The sequence below is a fragment of the Gossypium hirsutum genome, chromosome D10 (genome assembly GCF_007990345.1).
Source record: "Gossypium hirsutum isolate 1008001.06 chromosome D10, Gossypium_hirsutum_v2.1, whole genome shotgun sequence".
NCBI classification, from domain to species: domain Eukaryota; kingdom Viridiplantae; phylum Streptophyta; class Magnoliopsida; order Malvales; family Malvaceae; genus Gossypium; species Gossypium hirsutum.
Genome location: NC_053446.1, coordinates 18805487 through 18824197, shown reverse-complemented (window position 1 = coordinate 18824197; position 18711 = coordinate 18805487). Strand labels below are relative to the sequence as shown.

Sequence of the window (18711 nt, the reverse complement as noted above, 5' to 3'; positions counted from 1 at the left end):
AATTAAAAAGCAATAGTAATCAAGTTTACATATAACTTTAAAATTATTTTAAATAATAGTCTTTCAATTTTTCCATGTCTTTTATTTCAAATTATTTCTATGTGTTATTTTTTTCTAAAGATTTTAAATATTCAATTAGGAATAGGTTCAATTTTAAAAAATTAATAAATAAACCAATTAAGGTAAAATGTTTTTAGCGGTGCTTAAGCAGAAACGCCGAAAAAACCCAGAACATTTGCGGCGCTTTAACAAAAACGCCGCTAAAACCTATATTATTTGCGGCGCTAATCTAAAAATGCCACTAAAGTCACCGAAGTGTCTCCAAACGATGTCGTCTGGGGTTTAGTTTTTGCGGCATTTTTATAGAAACGCCGCTAATACTCATATTATTAGCGGCGCTATTCAAAAAACGCCACTAATGTCACAGAAGTGTCTCCAGACGACGTCGTCTGGGTTTTAGTTTTTGCGGCGTTTTTATACAAAACGTCGCTAATACTCATATTATTAGCGGCGCTACTCGGAAAACGCCACTAATGTCACCAAAGTGTCTCCAAACGAAGTCATTTGGGTTTTAGTTTTTCCGGAGTTTTTGTAGAAACGCCGCTAATACTCATATTATTAGCGGCGCTATTAGAAAAATGCCACTAAAGTCACCGAAGTGTCTCCAAACGATGTCGTCTGGGGTTTAGTTTTTGCGGCATTTTTATAGAAACGCCGCTAATACTCATATTATTAGTGGCGCTATTCAAAAAACGCCACTAATGTCACCGAAGTGTCTCCAAACGACGTCGTCTGGGTTTTAGTTTTTGCGGCATTTTTACAGAAACGCCTCTAATACTCATATTATTAGCGGCGCTATTCGAAAAACGCCACTAATGTCACCGAAGTTTCTCCAAACGACGTCGTCTGGGTTTAGTTTTTGCGGCGTTTTTATAGAAACGCCGCTAATACTCAATCGGTTGCGGCGTTTTCAGTAAAGCGCCGCTAATGTACGATTTGTTCCGGTTTTTTTGTATAAACGCCACTAAAAGTGCCACTAAAAGCCTGTTTTGGTGTAGTGTAAAGAGAAGTCCTAACTCCTAACTCCTAACTTTTTATTATTATTTTTCAATCACAGTTTATTTAAACTACTTTACTAGAAAAATATATTAAATTATGAGTAAAATAAAATATCATAAAACTTAAATTGTTGTGTTGTAAATAAAAAATAGAATAAATTTTTTTAAGAATAATAAATTTTGATAGTTCGATTAAATAAATCAAAGAAAGTAATATAAAACACCAAATATCGTGATAAATAATATTATATATTGATAATTTTATTACCAAAAATAATTTTATATTTAGTTAATCAAACATGAACACAACAATGACCTAATAGTACCTACTCAAGAGTAAGAACTGAAAATGAATGAAAAAGGACAAATGAGGTTGTTACTTGGTCTAATACCCATTAGAAATTAATACTAGCTAGGTTTTTTAGGCTGAGAAAGGGGTTTATGGGTTTAGGGGTTAAACGTTAGGGGTTAAGAGTTAGAGATTTAAGGTTTAGGGATTTAGGGGTCGAGTTAGGATTTTGGGCGTTTAGATTAATTTTTTTAATTTATATTTTAAATATGTTCTTATATAATTGTAAAAGAGATAATAATAAATTTGTTTAGGGTTTTTGGTTTAGGGTATATGATTTATTTAAGATTTAAGGCCGGTTTAGGAGTTCATATTTTAAGGTTTAGGGAGTATGGGTTTAGAGATTATGGATTAGGGATTATGGTTTAAGGGTTGGGATTTAAGGTTTAGGGGTTAGGGGTTTAGGGGTTAAATGCGTTAGGGGTTAAAAGTTAAGGATTCAAGGGTCGGGTTAGGGTTTTGGGTTTAGATTAATTATTTTTTAATTTATATTTTAAATATGTTCTTATATAATTGTAAAAGAGATAATAATGAATTAAATATATTGAAATTATGAGTATAATTTAAATTATTTAAGAGATATATAATATATAGACTTTATATGTATTGAATGGTTAATCTAGGGTTTAAGGTTAATGTTTACTTGAGATTTGTTAAATGATAAAATTTTATACAATTAATTAATGCTTTTATAGTTAAAAAAATTAATCTAAACTATTTGATATATTTAATTATTAGTTTAAATAGAATTAATAAATAAGTTAAAAAAAGTAATAGATTGATATGGATATTTAGGTATAATTAATAAATCAATTTATAAAAAAATAAAAAAAATTTAGCATAGTAAAATAACGTTATTTTGTTCAAAATGAAATAATTTTTTATGGCATTTTCATTCAAAAAAAAACGTCACAAAAATTATTTCACTTTTACACGCTTTTATTCCAAAATTCCCCTGAAACCCCTAAATTTTCCCCCTAAAATTGGTATCCCCAAAACAGCCAAGTGTTTCTCTCTGCCACCACAGTCTTCATCATCATCTTCCCCTCTCTCCCTCTTTTTGCATACAGCTCAGAAGAGCTCATACTTTATCTGTTTCTCATGTGACTCTGAAGCCTCTTTCTTTCCTTCAACATTCCCAAGGTAAAGTTTTCTCAACTTCTTCTCAATCATTTATTTCCTTCTTTATCTGTTTTTAATTCTTCATGTGACTTTGCTTTTCTCAACTTCTTCTCAATCATTTATTTCCATTTCCTTCAACATACAACTTCTTTATCTGTTTTAATTTTTCACTTTCTCTTCTGCATTTCAGTTACGTTTTCTGTTCGTTTACTCAGAAAATGATACCACTTTTTTCTCTCTGTTATCATTTACTTCGAAGGATGTTTTATCATTCTATTATCATGTTCCCTCCTGGCCCAAAAGTAACAGGGTTTATGAAATATTTTCAGATTTTCTTCACCCCTGGGCAAGATAAATTCTTCATATGCGGTCAGATGGGCCATATAGCGGCAAATTGTGAAGGAAAGGCAAAGAGGAAGGAAGGAGAATTTGATGAGAAAGCTGATGGAAAAACTGTGGCCAGAAAGCCATATCAGGTTACTTTGCAATTGAATTTACAGTTGGAATTATTATAATGAATTCTTTGGAAAAATTAGAACTTGTTATTTGCTTCATCTTTGAAGTTCTTGAACATATGAACCCTTAGTATCTGGAATATGAGATGAGAATCCCCAATCCTCCTTTTGAAATTGACTTGGAACGCGTTTAATTCTCTGTTTTTTCTTTCATTTTTTAATGTTAAATTTTTTCTTTCACCCCCGTCGATTTTGGATCTCATAATTTATTTTTGGTTCTTGGGTTCAGTGAGCTATTTTGGGTGCTTTTCGGGAGATTTTCTTTCATTTTCCTTTCTCCTATTTCAGTGGATTTTAGGGAGGTCTTTTATTTCATCTTTAGTGCTGATATATTTTCTCTTTAGTCTGGAGTATGTCTTCTTGTCTGTTATACCTATTGAACACTTCTATTTTGAAGTAAAATTGTTATAAACAACATGGAGGTTTTATTAAGCAACGTGGGTTATTTCTTCCATTGGCTTGGAGGGCATGAAATTTGTTTGAGAGGGCATGAAATTTGTTTGAACTCTTTGAAGTGAATTCTGGTTGTGTTTAGTTTTTTTTTTTTAACAAGTATTTCTTCCATTGGCTTTTTTTTTAAAAGTGTTTGATTCTGCATAGAGAAAGTGCAGAATGTTTAAAGTGCAGAATGTTTATAGTCAAATGCATGTACGAGGATTATGATAGTGATTTTTGCAATATCGTTGTGTTCAATTGTGCTGAAGCTCACACCAAATTCGAAGAGTATGGTAGTGCCATACAGAATGCTACTAAGGCAATTGAAGTGGATCCTAAATATTCGAAGGCATGCTTTATCTACTAAAGTGATTCAACCTCTTATGCAGTATATATTTTTGTTCTTGTTCTGATGGTTCTCTAACTTACAGGGTTATTACAGACGAGGAGCAGCTTATCTTGCCATGGGGAAGTTTAAGGAAGCACTAAAGGATTTTCAACAGGTGCTTAGGTTGTAATATTTCAAAAAGATTTTTGTTTCATTGTCTTTGTTTAACTTCTTTCATTCAGAGGTTGCTATTGTCTGTAATTAATTCTCATGAATCTTTTTTACATGTTTTTTAATTCATTAATAATTGTAGCAGGTTTTTGCCCTTCTAATAAAGAATTTTAATTTTATTAGAAATTCTCTTTCTTTTTCTCTTCCTTTTGACACCTATGGCCTGTTGTAGAATGTTTTTTCTGTTTAAGACGAGATTAACAAGTTATTTCTCCTTCTAGTATTAGAGATTGTATGGGGTGGTGAGATGTGCTTGGTAACTCTAGATTTGAGATAACTTTACCAGTCTTATCATGTTCTCTATTTTATGAGCTGCATTGCAAGACAATCCCGTCACTATGAACCTGCGAAGAGGTAATCACTTAGGAATAGTTAAAAAAGACGCAAGTATTGAACTAGTGACTGGAACACATAGCTATATATGAATGAATTAGATTTTAAATTCGGTTTCATGCACATGATTTTTTTAATTATATATGAATGAATTAGAAATTTGGTTTGATGCACATAGCCAAACAGAGTATTGTTTCGTAACTCGTCTTTCCTTCTTTTCATGTTAGGCTTCCTTTCTGATTATTGTTATTCTATTTTTTAATGAAAAATAATCAAATAAGAAAGTTTCTTTTTTTTTCTTTAATACAAAATTAGCTTTTGTTGTCTTTTTAATATCCAGACTTGGCGTTAGGGTTTCTACTTTCGGTTCATATGATTCTATGGTACACTATTTTATATTAATCATATCTCCCTCCTTTGTTTTTCTCCATTACTAATTGGAAGGAATTCTATCAATTGATCGGTCATTTTGCATGTAATATTTTTTAGAAATTTATTCCTCAATTCTATTGTTAAAATTAAGCTTTTATAGTTTTACGTTTGATTAACGTGATTAAAATTATGGTTCTCATCGTGAATACTTCCTTCATCGTATTTTACTTTGATTACAGATTTCATGTAAATTTTTGTTACTTTATTTGCAGGTTAATAGCTTTCCACTATGAGGTTTAAAAAGTTTTATAAATGCTTGATGGATATTTTCCCGCAGGTATTTCTTTTTACTCATTTTTAATCCCATGCTGTAATTGATTTATGTATGTGTATAACATAAAGCGTGGTGATTTGGAAAAAGAAATGTAACAAACATGCAGTGCAAGTATATTTTCTTAAACCTACAGCACATGTTGATTCACGAATTCTAAAAGCTGTTGCTATCGAGAACTCTAAGGATGTGGACGCAGCTGCGGAGATTGTTCTGTCTGAGATTCTGCCTTACTTATCTAAATGAACCGTGGCTGGTAGTTCTTCCTCATGGAATCGGAGCCCTCCTGTGCAAGCAAATGAAGGTAGCTATTTTTATGATTTAGTTGTAGACTTGTTTTTTTCTGCATTGTGCTTTGGCAGTTTTGCAAGTTTGTGGAATAATTAGTTGTTATCTTTGTATGTTCTGTATTGTGTTTGGATGGTAACTGCCTTGCATATTGGAGCTTATGCATTGATCTATTCACCTGTTTAGTGTCATGCATATATTGTTCGCTGAACTTGCACAAGTAAAGCTAGTAGCACATCATACTGCACTTCATTTTTCATTAACATAATGCATAAAATTTTAGGGAGTTGAATATACTCAACTGATGAATGGTCTGAATTTATTTCGATGCCCTTATCTTCATTTTAGCCTCAATGTGAGTAATCATTGATGGAACTGAACTTCTTTTTAAAATGTGAAGGTCTACTGCTGCTGCCAATAAATTGGAGCAAGCTGGTTTCCAGAATATAGCTGGTGAACTAGCTTCTTCCATGTCTTTATTAATTCTTGGTTTTGTTGATTTCATTTTTAAATTAGTGGTGTTTTTCAAGATCTGGGTTAAATTATTAAGTTCTAAATTAGTGGTGTTTTCTTAAGCAGGGATGATGAAGATGATTCTGTTGCCAAGATGAAGGCAGCTGAGGAAGCCTTGGAAGCAAAACAGAAAGTAACAAATAGCTTGTCTGCTACCTGTTCTTTTTTTTTTTTATCATGTTTTATAATTTTGTGACAAGTTGTTCTTGGTACTCTGAAGATATTTATGCAAAATTACCCTATGATTCTATTGTATTTATACTGCATGGCTGCACCATGTATTTCTTAACTAGTTTGATGAATTTTATGTGTGGTGTTTAATTTTTCGTTATTGTCTGTGTAACTTGCAGCAAAAACTTACATTTGAGCTATCTTTCCATTATTTATTTTAGTTTTGATTCTAAATTTTTATTTTTACTTTAATATTTACGACAACTTGAGTTCTAACTTTTGGATTTTAATTGTGTTATTAATTTATTATTTTAAATTCTAAAACTAAATTCATTAATTTTTATACTTAGTTTTAAAGTTAAAATTTTCATAGAAAATTTAATTTAAATAATATTTTTTATTTATCCTTAAAAAATATATTTAAAGTTTAAACTTAAAAAATAAAATAAAATATAATATTTATCATAAAAATAAATATTATTCGATTAAAATAATTTTTTTTAAAGATTATGTTTTTAGCGGCGTTTTTGCTAGAAGCGCCGCTAAAGGTTTATTCTTTAACTGTGTTTGTGGGAAAAGCGCCGCTAAAAGTCGTGGTCTTTAGTGGCGTTTGTGGAAAAAGCACAGCTAAAGGTCTTGGTCTTTAGCGGCGTTTGTGAGAAAAGCGCCGCTAAAGGTAGTGGTCTTTAGCGGCGTTTGTGGAAAAAGCGCCGCTAAAGTTAGCGATGTGTTTTTTAGCGGCGTTTTTTCCGGCGCTAAGCGCCGCTAAAAGCCTGTTTTGGTGTAGTGTTTGATATTTTATAAGAAAAAAAAACATGTTTTCAGTAGATAAATGTTAGATATTTTAAAATATGTAAGCTGTCCATGTAATTGTAATTGGGTGAATTTCTGCCGAAAATTTGATTTCCTTTCAAGACACCCACTTTTATTCCTAAACTATATGCTTGGGTTATTTATCCAAGGCTCAACTAAGTTTTTCTTGTAATACTCCTAACCCACATCCGTCGCCGGAATAGGGTTTCGAAGCATTACCGATCAAATAGACATAATTTCAAAACATTTCATATTATATAATATTCAAGTCAAAACCAATCAAGCTCATACTTATTGTCCCTTATTTACAATCAATCCACAAAATGACTAATAATTAGACACCTTAGGTACATGTCAACACAAAAAGGTAAACATCACCACGTTTGAGTTCGGGACCGTTGTTGGATGTTGAACCGGCGATCAAAATTAAGTACCTAGTCTGCGCACGGAAAACAAAACCGTAGGCTGAGTAAAAACTCAGTGGTATTTCTATAATCTGAATATAAAAAAAATATAAAATCACAAACATACAATCTAAATATTACAACAACCATATCACATTTCATTTGTTTCACAATATCTCAATTCTCATATTTGCTATATAAATAGCTTTTCACAATATAATACACATCATTTAGACAATAATTTTGTTCACTCCATATCCAATTCATGAATACACAATTCATGTGTCTCAATCCAAATTTCAATTCACTATCCCATTTTCATTTCACATACAATATCATCTAACATCAATTATAATACAATTTCAATTAATTACCCCTATTAACACAGCTTGGACTCGGACGGATACACGGATCCAACCAAACACACCAGTTTGGCACTTAGTGCCTCATCGGATAATTCAAAGTAATAATTTGACACCCAGTGTCTCATCGGCTAAACCGAAGTAAATTTGCACCTAATGCCTCATCGAATATATCCAAAGTAATAATTTGACACCCAGTGTCTCATCGACTCGAAGTCGAAGAAATCTCTGAGCTCTTCCAATCCTATGGCATGCTATCTATATCCGACTCAGCCTGATACAGTTAATAGAGTTTAATTTCACATTTCAGATACAATCAATATCCAATACTAATTTTTCATATAATCACATAATTACACATAAATTCATTTCAATTCAAAAATCAATCCATTCAATATATATATCTACTAATTTAATTCATTCAATCAATTATCAAAATATCAATTCCTCACCTCAGCACTTACCATATACATTAAATAAAAATTACAACAATTAATAACTAGCTTCGGATTATAGAAATACAAACCAGAAATTTCGAGCTATTCCTCGTCGACTTTATCTTTTCCCTTTTTATTCAAGGGTTTCGGTACTACGTTAGCTACGGAATTAAAAAAATTAAAAATCATCAATACAACACAATTCAATTTCATATTGAATATTTCAATTTTTACTCAAATATTGTCAAATTTCAAATTTAGTCCCTAAACTGAGACTAACTTTTATTCTTCACATTTAATTCTTTATTTTCATGCAAATTTCACCTTAGACTAAAATTCAACTCCCTATTTTCACATAAATTCCTAAATTTTGAATTTTTCACAATTTAGTCCCTATTACACAAAATTTACTATTTGTTCTACAATTTAATCCTTTTTCATTTCTAATTTAAAAATCTATCAATTTAGTCCCTACTACTAAAATTATTCAACATTAACAACATCTAAAAACTCAATAATTTCTAAAATTTTGACATGGGCCGGGTAGTATTTAATACCAAAATTTCAAAAATATAAAAATTATAAGAAAAAAGGGACTAAATTGACTAACCAATTAAACTTGAAACTTTGAAATCCCTAACTTTGCCCTTTCTCCTTTTCTTTCCTTTTTCTTTCTTTTTTTACTTTCTGTTTCGTTTCTATCTTGTTTCTTTTACTATTTCTTTTTCTTTTATTTCTTTTTTTATATTATAATATAATATATAATATATACTTAAACATTAAGTTTTAATATTAAATAATATTGTAATATATATTTTTACTTTAAATTAATGGTATAATTGCTTCTTTAGTCCTTTTAATTTTTCTTTAATCTATAATTCAACTTTCACCCTTTATACAATTTAGTCCTTTTACCTAATTACTCTTAATTCATGCAAATTCACCTAACCAAAACCTAATTAACCACACAACTAACTTCGTAAATACTTCTAATAAATATTTATGAGTCTAATTTACGGAAATAGGGTCTCGAAAACATATTTTCCGACACCCATGACTATCAGGTTGTTACATTGCTGTTTGATTTTCTCTAATTATTTCTATTTGTGGCAAATGATTTATATATCTTGAGTGCAATTTTTATGCAATTTTAAATCCTATAAACTAATTGGTAAAATATTACATTTCAATAAAATAAAATAAAATAAAGTAATGCAATATATGTGATAGAAGCGCTCATGAACTAGATTGAATCTAAATTCCCCAAAAAAATTTAGGCTGGAGCTTGAGCCTAACATGGCATAGCCCAAATCTCGATTAAAGTGGGTTAGGTTTATCGTGTCGGGCCATAAACATTTTTAATCACTACACCAAAACAGGCTTTTAGCGGCATCTTTAGCGGCATTTTTTATTGAAACGCCGCTAAAGATCGATCATTAGCGGCGTTTTATGGAAAACGCCGCTGAAAATAAGAATTAGCGGCGTTTTATAGAAAGCGCCGCAAAAAACCTAAGCCGAATGACGTCGTTCATCGAGCTTTCGGGGATTTAGCGGCGTTTTTAATAAAGCGCCGCTAATGTTCAGGGCTTTAGCGGCATTTTTGAGAAAGCGCCGCAAAAAACCTAATCCCAACGACGCCGTTTTCTGAGCTTTCGAGTCATTAGTGGCGTTTTTAATAACACGCCGCTAATGCTTAGGGCTTTAGCGGTGTTTTTGAAAGAGAGCCGCAAGAAAACCAAAGCACAACGACACCGTTTCTGAGCTTTTCGGGGATTTAGCGGCGTTTCTAAAGATGCACCGCTAATGCAGGGATTTAGCGGCATTTTTGGAATAGCACCGCAAAAAAAACCTAAGCCCAACGACACCGTTTTCTATGCTTTCAGGATTTTGCGGCGTTTTTTTAAAAGTGCCGCTAATGCTCAGCGCTTTAGTGGCGTTTTTAAAAAAGCGCCGCAAGAAAACCTAAGCCCAATGACACCGCTTCTTAGCCTTTCGGGGATTTAGCGGCATTTTAGGTGTAGCGCCGCAAAAAAAAACTAAGCCCAACGATGCCGTTTTCTGTGCTTTTGGGGATTTAGCGGCGTTTTTAGGAAAGCGCCGCTAATGCTCAGGGATTTAAAATAATTTAAAATATTTCTTAAAAATGAAAAAATTAAAAAACTATTATTTAAAATATTTTTAAAGTTTTCTGGATACATTACTGATTTTTTTAGTTTATATATTAAATAATTTCTTATATAATCGTAAAAGAGGTAGTATTAATTTTAAAATATTGAATTAATTATCATTATAGTATATGGTTTAGAGTTTAAGGAGTAGGTCGGGTATGGATTTAGGGTTTGGTATTTAAGGTTTAGGGGTTAGGAGGATTTAGGGGTTAGGGGTTAGAGATTTGGGGTTTAGGGTTTTAACGGTAAGGTTAGAGTTTAAGTTTAGATTATTTAGTTTTATTAATTTTTATATCAAATATGTTCTTATATATTTCTAAAATAGATAATAATAAATTTAATATATTTAAATTATGAGTATATAGTTTATATTATTTAAGAGATATATAATAGATAGATGATCACTTTATGCATGTAGATTGATACATGTATCAAATACTTTTAAATATTACTTAAAATTTTAATATTTATTTACGTAAAATTTAAATAGTAAAATTATATAATAAAATTTTTTAGGGGTTATGCTTTAGGGGTTAGGGAGATTTAGGGGTTAGGGTTTATGCTTTAAGGGTTAAGGAGGATTTAAGGGTTATGGGTTAGGGATTTGGTATTTAGGGGTTATTAATTTTTATATTAAATACTTTTAAATATTACTTAAAATTTTAATAATTATTTATGTAAAATTTAAATTAAATATACAAGAGATAAATAAATAAATAATAAAATTTATCCAAATTTTAGCAAATATTTATTGCATTTTTATTTGTGGCGTTTTTCGAAAAACGCCGTAAATTATCTTTAAACTGGAAAACGGCATCGTTTCAGTTAATCATTTGTGGCGTTTTTTATGAAAACGCCAGAAAATTTACTTATATTTTAATAAAACGGCACCGTCTCTTTCTGTACTTGAAATTTTAGTGGCGTTTTTTACTAGAACGCCGCAAATATGGATACAATAGCCGCAAATACTTATAAATAAAGTGAATATTTAGTGGCGTTTCTATGAAAAATGCCGCAAATAATATTTGAAAAATTGAATAAAATGGAGCCGTTTCATTGACAAGTTTAGTTGGCCCTCAAAATTTGTAAGATTTGTGGTGTTTTCTTTAAGCGCCGCTTAATGAAATGAATTATATGCTGAACTGCCTAAGGGCTTCAATGATTTCTGCTGAAGGGTATATGTTATTTAAACATTAATATACACTAAATTATTATTTTTTACGTATAATTTTTTAGAGTAAATTATAAATATTACATACTTGTACATTATAAATATTCAGTGGTTGACCTGACACTTGCTTTTGTGATACCAAATTCAAAAAAATTACAAATACTTTTTTGTTTTTTACTTCTTAATATGTTATTAGGGTTCTAAGTGACACAAATGCTTAGTTTATTAACTCGTTGTGGCATATATGTTATGATGAAACAAATTAATTGTGTTATTTACATTCGTTTATTAACTTAAAAATAGAGCATAAATTTAAAATTGTAATACATTATTTGAATAATATCAATAATTTATAAATTCGAATGTTGATAAAATTTAAATTATACACTCTTTAAGATTTATAAACTTTATTAAATTTTAACAATTAAAAATAATGTATTAAATCTGTATCATATTTTTAAATAATATTATTGAAATAATATTAATAATGTCATAACAATGTATTGCTTAAAAATAATGTCATATGAATGTATCAAATTCATAAATCTATTAAAAATTTGAAAACTTATAAACTTATTAATATATATTTAAAAAGTTAATAATTAGTGGCGTTTTCCTGAAAAAACGCCACAAAATCTAAATATTAGTGACGTTTTGTCAATAAACGCTGCAGATAATATAATAAAAATTGAACGAAATAGCATCGTTTCATTGACGAATTAAATATTAGTGGTATTTTTTCTCAAAACGCCGTAAAAGTTGTAAAATTAGTGGCATTTCCTTGTAAGCGCCGTAAAAGTTGGAATAGAAAACGGGGTCGTTTTAAACATATATCAGTTTTGTCAATAAACGCTGCAGATAATATAATAAAAATTGAACGAAATAGCATCGTTTCATTGACGAATTAAATATTAGTGGTATTTTTTCTCAAAACGCCGTAAAAGTTGTAAAATTAGTGGCATTTCCTTGTAAGCGCCGTAAAAGTTGGAATAGAAAACGGGGTCGTTTTAAACATATATCAGTTTTGGACTAAATCCCCGCTCCCAGCACCAAATCCCCTATCTGTCGAAATCCCTAATTCTTTTTTCTATCTGCGATTTCTTACATGCGATTCTTCAATTGAAAAGCTTCAGTGTTCCGTTGTTCGGTTTCTTGCAAACTTATAAGGATTATTTAGCTTCATTGTTTCGGTTTCTTGCTAACTTACATAACCCACACAGAGAAGACGGAGAAGGTGGCTAGACATTCGGATTCTGTCGTCGGGGGAATCAGTATTTAAGGTTCGATTTCCCGATTCTGCGCATTTAAACATTGGGTTTTCTTGTCTTTGTTAACTTTTTTGTTTGTTATTTGTTGATGACCCTGAAATGTCTTGAAATCGTCTTCTCAGTGTATAGGGTTTTCGATCGTTTCATTTTTCTTCATCGTCGCAAAGGTACTGTAAAGCTTTCACTTCTTTTATACTGGGAATCCTTTCATTGGTTTCGAGTAAATGTTATGTTGTTGGTGACGACGGTTTGGAGTAAATGTTATGCTTTCATTTCTTTTTTGTTGGTGTCGATGAACTCATGTGCTTGTTTTTTTTAGATGAAATTTTGATGTGTAATTTAGGTTTTATTTTATTAATTGATAAAAAAAAGTTGTTACAAGTTTATGATGATTACATTTTCAGGTAATGAATTTGATTTTAATGGATTTTTATGAGACTATGTTTCTCAAGATTTTAATGATAGATTCCTTCAATTTAGGTTTTGAGGTTCGTAAGAGTAGTATAAAATCTCAAAAAAGAAATTCAAAAAATCATTCAAGAAATAAAAAAAGAAATCATGAATTTAGGTTTTGGATTTTAATTGGTTTTTGCAGCTAAGATGGTACCTTCTATTGGTTTTTGCTGCTAATGGTACCTTCTATTGATTTCTGCTGCTAAGATGGTACCTTCTATTGATTTCTGCTGCTAAATGGCTAAGAGCTCATCCATACCATTGACTTTCTCATCATAATCTGGTTTGCACATTATGCATAATCTAGTTTTCCATATCATTTAAGCATATGAGTGTCTTTAAATCACTATTTTTTAATTTAAGAATGTGAGTTAAAATATAATGTCGGGTTCTACTTTCATTTTCTGGTTTGTATCTTAAATTATAATGTTCTAACTATGACTCGTAATTGGATGTAAACTTATTCATAATCACATTTAGACTTTGCTTAAATCACAAATTGTACCTCATGTGTTCGGTTTTCTTTGTTGAAAATCAATTCTTTTACTTGGTAACAGTTCTTGTAGCTTAGAAAGGAATATGAACACAAAATTTTCCCTTTCTCTAGCATGTTTTTTCTGCAGCAGCTTCGTGCAAAAAACGCAATCATATAATTAATTGAAAAGAACTATGAGTTTTTGAATAACATAGGACTATGAGTTTTGATTTTTTATTTCACATATGAAAAGAACTAATGTTATTAAAATTTAGTAATTTTTATGTAAAATTTGAAGGTTTTTATTTCACCAAAAGATTGCTATAAATAATTAATTTATTAAAGAGCATACCTTATAATTAATTTTTGTTATCATGTTATCATAAAAGACAAAATAAAATATAAAAAATATGTTTTCTATTAAAATAAAATGTTATTAGAGGATTATCATACCGTATGTTAAACTCATTTTTATATTGGCTATTGTGACCTAAGAGAACAGGTGAGATGCTAGATTGAAGCAAATATATTAGGCATTGAAATATTCTTAATAACAATATTAATATTATATTAAAATTATTATTAAATATTATTAATAATTATATTAGTAATGTTATTAAATTATATATTATTTTATTAAATTGTATTTAACAATAATTATGTTAAAATATAATTAAATTATTTATTTTTATTTTTATTTTTATTAAAATATATTTAACAATAATCTTATTAAAATTTAATAACAATAACCTGACACTTGTACATTACAAAACTTACATAACCTACATAACTTACATAATACAAAACTTACATAACTTACATAATACAAAACTCACATAACTTAAATATCTTACACAACTTATATAACCTACATAATACATTTAACTTACATAACTTACATAATACACAATAACTTACAACTTACATAACATACATTACTTTGATAACTTACATAACTTACATAATACACAACTTACATAGCTTACTTAATACATAACTTACATAACTTATACACGTACATAACTTACATAATTTACTTAATACATAAATATATATCATATGATATACTCACATAACTCATTTATACTTACCACTGAACAACTTACCCTTGCAATTTCTGGTGAAAATCAGACTTCAAGAAATAAGAAATGGACCGGTCTTGGATGAATTTGTTAAGGGTAAGCGACGATTATCGAAATGGAGTACAGACTTTTCTAAATTTTGCATTTCAATATGCAAGCCAAGAGAACATGATTCTTTGCCCGTGTAAGAAGTGTGTCAACATAAACTGGCATTATCGTGAAGTTGTATACGAGCATCTAATTGTTGATGGGTTTGTTCGGGGTTATAAACAATGGTCTTTTCATGGAGAATGCCCGCCTAGTACTTCCTCTTCAAGGATGGATGTATCTTATGATAGTACTGCTTACCATCAGTCTGTTAGAGGGGATGACATGGAAGGGATGTTGCGGGAGGCATTTAATATTCACAGTCATAGTTTACAGTTGTTCCCAGCCGACTTTGTGGCATCTAATGATTGTAATCTAGATGGAAATGCTTTTATCGAACCCGGAAGAAGTGTACATCATGAAGAGCCGAATGGAGAAGCTGCAAAGTTCTACGCGCTACTTAATGACATGAACGAAGAACTGTATGAGGGATCAAAATTCTCAAAATTGTCTTTCTGTATTCGTCTTTTTTAGTTAAAATGTTTGGGAGGGTGGACCGGGAACTCTTTGACATTGCTGTTAGAGTTTTTGAGAGAAATGTTTCCGTTTGCAAAAATCCCTCAATCATGCAAAGATATGAAGAAAATGATAAAAGATTTAGGTCTTGGGTACACCAAAATTCATAGTTTCCCGAATGACTGCATGTTGTATTGGGGCGATCGGAGAAACCAACAGTGCTGTCATATATGCGGCCAATCACGTTGGATAAATAGAAACACAGAAGATGGGAACGACGATGAAAATGTTGCACAACCAAGACAGAAGCCGGTCAAGATTTTGCGGTATTTTCTGCTGATACCAAAGCTTCAAAGGCTTTTCATGTCGTCAAAGACAGCAGAGTCTATGGCGTGGCACCATGATAGACGAACCGATGATGGGAAGATGAGGCATCCGGCAGATTCTTTAGCTTGGAAATCATTTGGCAATAAATTTCCAAGCTTTGCAAGCGATCCTAGGAGTGTGAGGCTTGGGCTAGCATCTGATGGATTTAATCCTTTCAAGATTATGAGCACTGTGTACAGTACTTGGCCAGTAGTGCTTGTTCCTTACAATCTGCCTCCGTGGATTTGCACGAAGCAATCTTCCCTTATGTTATCTATGATTATCCCTAGAGAGAAAGGGCCCGGGAATGATATTGGCATTTATTTACAGCCACTTATTGAAGAGTTAAAACAATTATGGGCTGGTGTCGAGACATACGATGTGCTGAGAAAGGAGAACTTTAATTTACGTGCAGCTTTTATGTGGACCATTAATGACTTCCCCGCTTATGTCAATTTATCCGGTTGGAGTACCAAAGGGTCGTTATGCATGTCCTTGTTGTGCTGCACAAACATGTTCGCAATGGTTGTACAATGGGAAGAAGTTCTCTTACATGGGGCATCGTCGGTGGTTATTGGAAAATCATAGATTTAGATTTCAGAGTTCTGTATTTGACGGTACTGAAGAGTTCAGAGAAGCTCCTTCGCAGACCAGTGGTTCTGAAATCTTGTTCATGTTGGAAGATATGAATTTCATTTATGGGAAGATGAACCAACCGCCAAGCACGCAAAGAAATAGAAGATCAAATGATGAAGCTGATGATGACTCTGATGAAGAGGATGATCCTAATGAGGCAGAATTGTGGAAAAAAAGAAGTATTTTTTTTGAGTTGCCTTATTGGGAGCATCACCTTTTACGACACAATCTTGATGTTATGCACATTGAGAAAAATGTCTGAGAGAACATTGTGGGTACAATTTTGAATGTCGGCGGAAAATCAAAAGACAATCTTCAGAGTCGACTTGATTTAGTCCAAATGGGAATTCGGCCTGATCTTCATCCAAATCCACTTCCGAATGGGAAATATCGGTTGCCGCCTTCTATTTTTTTCAATGTCCAAGACGGAGAAAGAACTGTTTTGCATGGTGTTGAAGGATATAAAGGTTCCAGATGCGTATGCATCAAATATATCTCGATGTGTTAGTGTTAAAGATCGAAAATTATATTCGCTAAAATCACATGACTATCACATCTTGATGCAAGATTTACTGCCAGTTGCTCTACGGTGTTGTATGTCCAAGAAGGTGACGTCTTGTATAATTGAACTATCCAATATAATGAAAGCCATTTGTGGCAAAGTTTTGGATGTTCAAGAACTTCAGAAGGTACAGGATCGAGCCATTTTGACTTTATGCAACATGGAGAAAATCTTCCCACCTTCCTTCTTCACCATTATGGTTCACTTGATAATCCATCTCCCGCACGAAGCAATTCTTGGCGGACCCGTTTTCTATAGATGGATGTATCTCATAGAAAGGTGTTAATTAAAATTTTTAAAATTTTCCTTCATTCACCTCTATGCCTTTAGTTACAAATTTTGATAATGTTGTATATTGTGTTTAGGTTCCTATCCAAATTAAAGTCTTACTGCCGCAACAAGCGATATCCAGAAGGATCGATTGCTGAAGGCTACTTGGTAGAGGAATGTATGACCTTCTACTTAAGATATTTGGAAGATGTTGAAACAAGGTTGAACAGACCAAATAGGAATGCTGGACTCACAGACCATAACTTAGCCGATACTTATTTGTTCCAAAGTTTTGGAAAACCAATCGACAAAGTTGAAATTGCATAATTAGATCATTTGTCGTGGGTACAAGCACATCGATATGTTCTGTTTCACCACGAATCATTGGAACCTTTACAAAAGTAAGTTCTATAAATTTGATAAATATTTATCAAACTAAAAATTGTTTATCTTCTAACAAAGTGAACATTTTTTTAACATAGCGAGTACAAACAAATATTGAGATGTCGTTCGCGCTCCCGAAGAACACAACATCGAGATATCAATAAGTTGTTTACAGAATCTTTTTATGAATGGTTAAGCCAAACGTTATGCAGTTGGAGCTTCCGCTTACAAATAATAATGTTTTCTCATAACATTTTTAATTACTTAGTTTACTTTCCATTCGATAGGTTTAGAGTGGGAAGAACGTAAACAACGAAGTTAAATGGCTCTCCCAAGGTCCAAATCGAGTGGTTAAAAGATATAGTGCGTTCCTCATCAACGGATTCAGATTTCATACAAAATATCGCGAGAGGTTGAGGAGAACGCAAAATTGTGGAATAGTTGTTAATTCTGCAATTACAAGTTATGCTAGTGCTAGGGACAATAATCCTATCGATGGAAATGTGGAATATTTCGGACATCTTACTGACATAATTGAGTTGGATTACTACGGCAAATGGAAAGTTGTCTTATTTTGAGGTGATTGGGCCGATGTTAATTCAACTCGTGGAATTAAGCAAGATCAATTTGGTTTTACAATGGTGAACTTTGACCGATTGATTCACACAGGACAACAACTGATAAATGAGCCGTATGTATTCTCATCTCAAGTCAAACAAGTTTTTTACTCAAAAGATCCAACTGATGAGGGTCGGTAAGTTGTACTCCGTAGCATCCTTAGAGACTTGTTTGACATGGGCAGTGGAAGTAGAGATAACGTCGACGACAGATCAGAAACTTTGCCCTTTCCAGAACAAAACTTAAACGATAATATCCCTAGTACTAGTGCACAATTTCAATGGGTTCGTCAGGATACAGATGAAGATATTTACGAATAATGATGTAGTAAGATTTTACGATTGTTTAATTATATGTAATATCATAATTTAAATCTTGGTCTTATTATATATTTCAACTGTTTTATATGTGCTGTTATTGTTGTAATTAGTTATTAAGTTTTCAACTATTTTATGTGTATTGCAGATAGAATGCCTAGAAGAAAAATTCTAAGGGGAAGCATTGTTCAAAATGATCCAAACTCGACAGAAACAAATAGTACTGAACAACAGATAGCAATTGGATCTTCGAATGTTCCGATTACACCTGAGGAT

General features: G+C 31.6%; 1 protein-coding gene across 6 annotated transcripts; it reads left to right on the top strand.

The window, feature by feature from the left end:
* Positions 1-2362: 2362 nt before the first annotated feature.
* Positions 2363-6164, top strand: LOC107914523 (serine/threonine-protein phosphatase 5). Of its 6 annotated transcripts, none has more exons than XM_016843467.2 (6): positions 2363-2550; positions 2859-3005; positions 3645-3828; positions 3911-3990; positions 5016-5378; positions 5942-6164. In XM_016843467.2, the coding sequence occupies exons 2-5, from the start codon at positions 2962-2964 to the stop codon at positions 5041-5043; spliced, it is 336 nt and encodes a 111-aa protein (XP_016698956.1). In that variant the 5' UTR covers positions 2363-2550; positions 2859-2961; the 3' UTR covers positions 5044-5378; positions 5942-6164. The 6 variants fall into 6 exon arrangements, 2 of the variants coding, with proteins under 2 accessions (XP_016698956.1, XP_040958097.1); XM_041102163.1 differs by having other exon boundaries at positions 2365-2550; positions 3911-3982; XR_001688898.2 differs by lacking the exon at positions 3645-3828 and adding an exon at positions 5763-5815 and having other exon boundaries at positions 2369-2550; positions 3911-3982.
* Positions 6165-18711: the final 12547 nt, after the last annotated feature.

Excerpts from the sequence above, each read along its gene's own strand:
- LOC107914523 (XM_016843467.2), top strand. The coding sequence starts at position 2,962 with ATGAGAAAGCTGATGGAAAAACTGTGGCCAGAAAGCCATATCAG. Across the intron at positions 3,006-3,644 it reads TGGCCAGAAAGCCATATCAG|AGAAAGTGCAGAATGTTTAA; the intron begins GTTACTTTGCAA and ends GATTCTGCATAG. Across the intron at positions 3,829-3,910 it reads TGGATCCTAAATATTCGAAG|GGTTATTACAGACGAGGAGC; the intron begins GCATGCTTTATC and ends TCTAACTTACAG.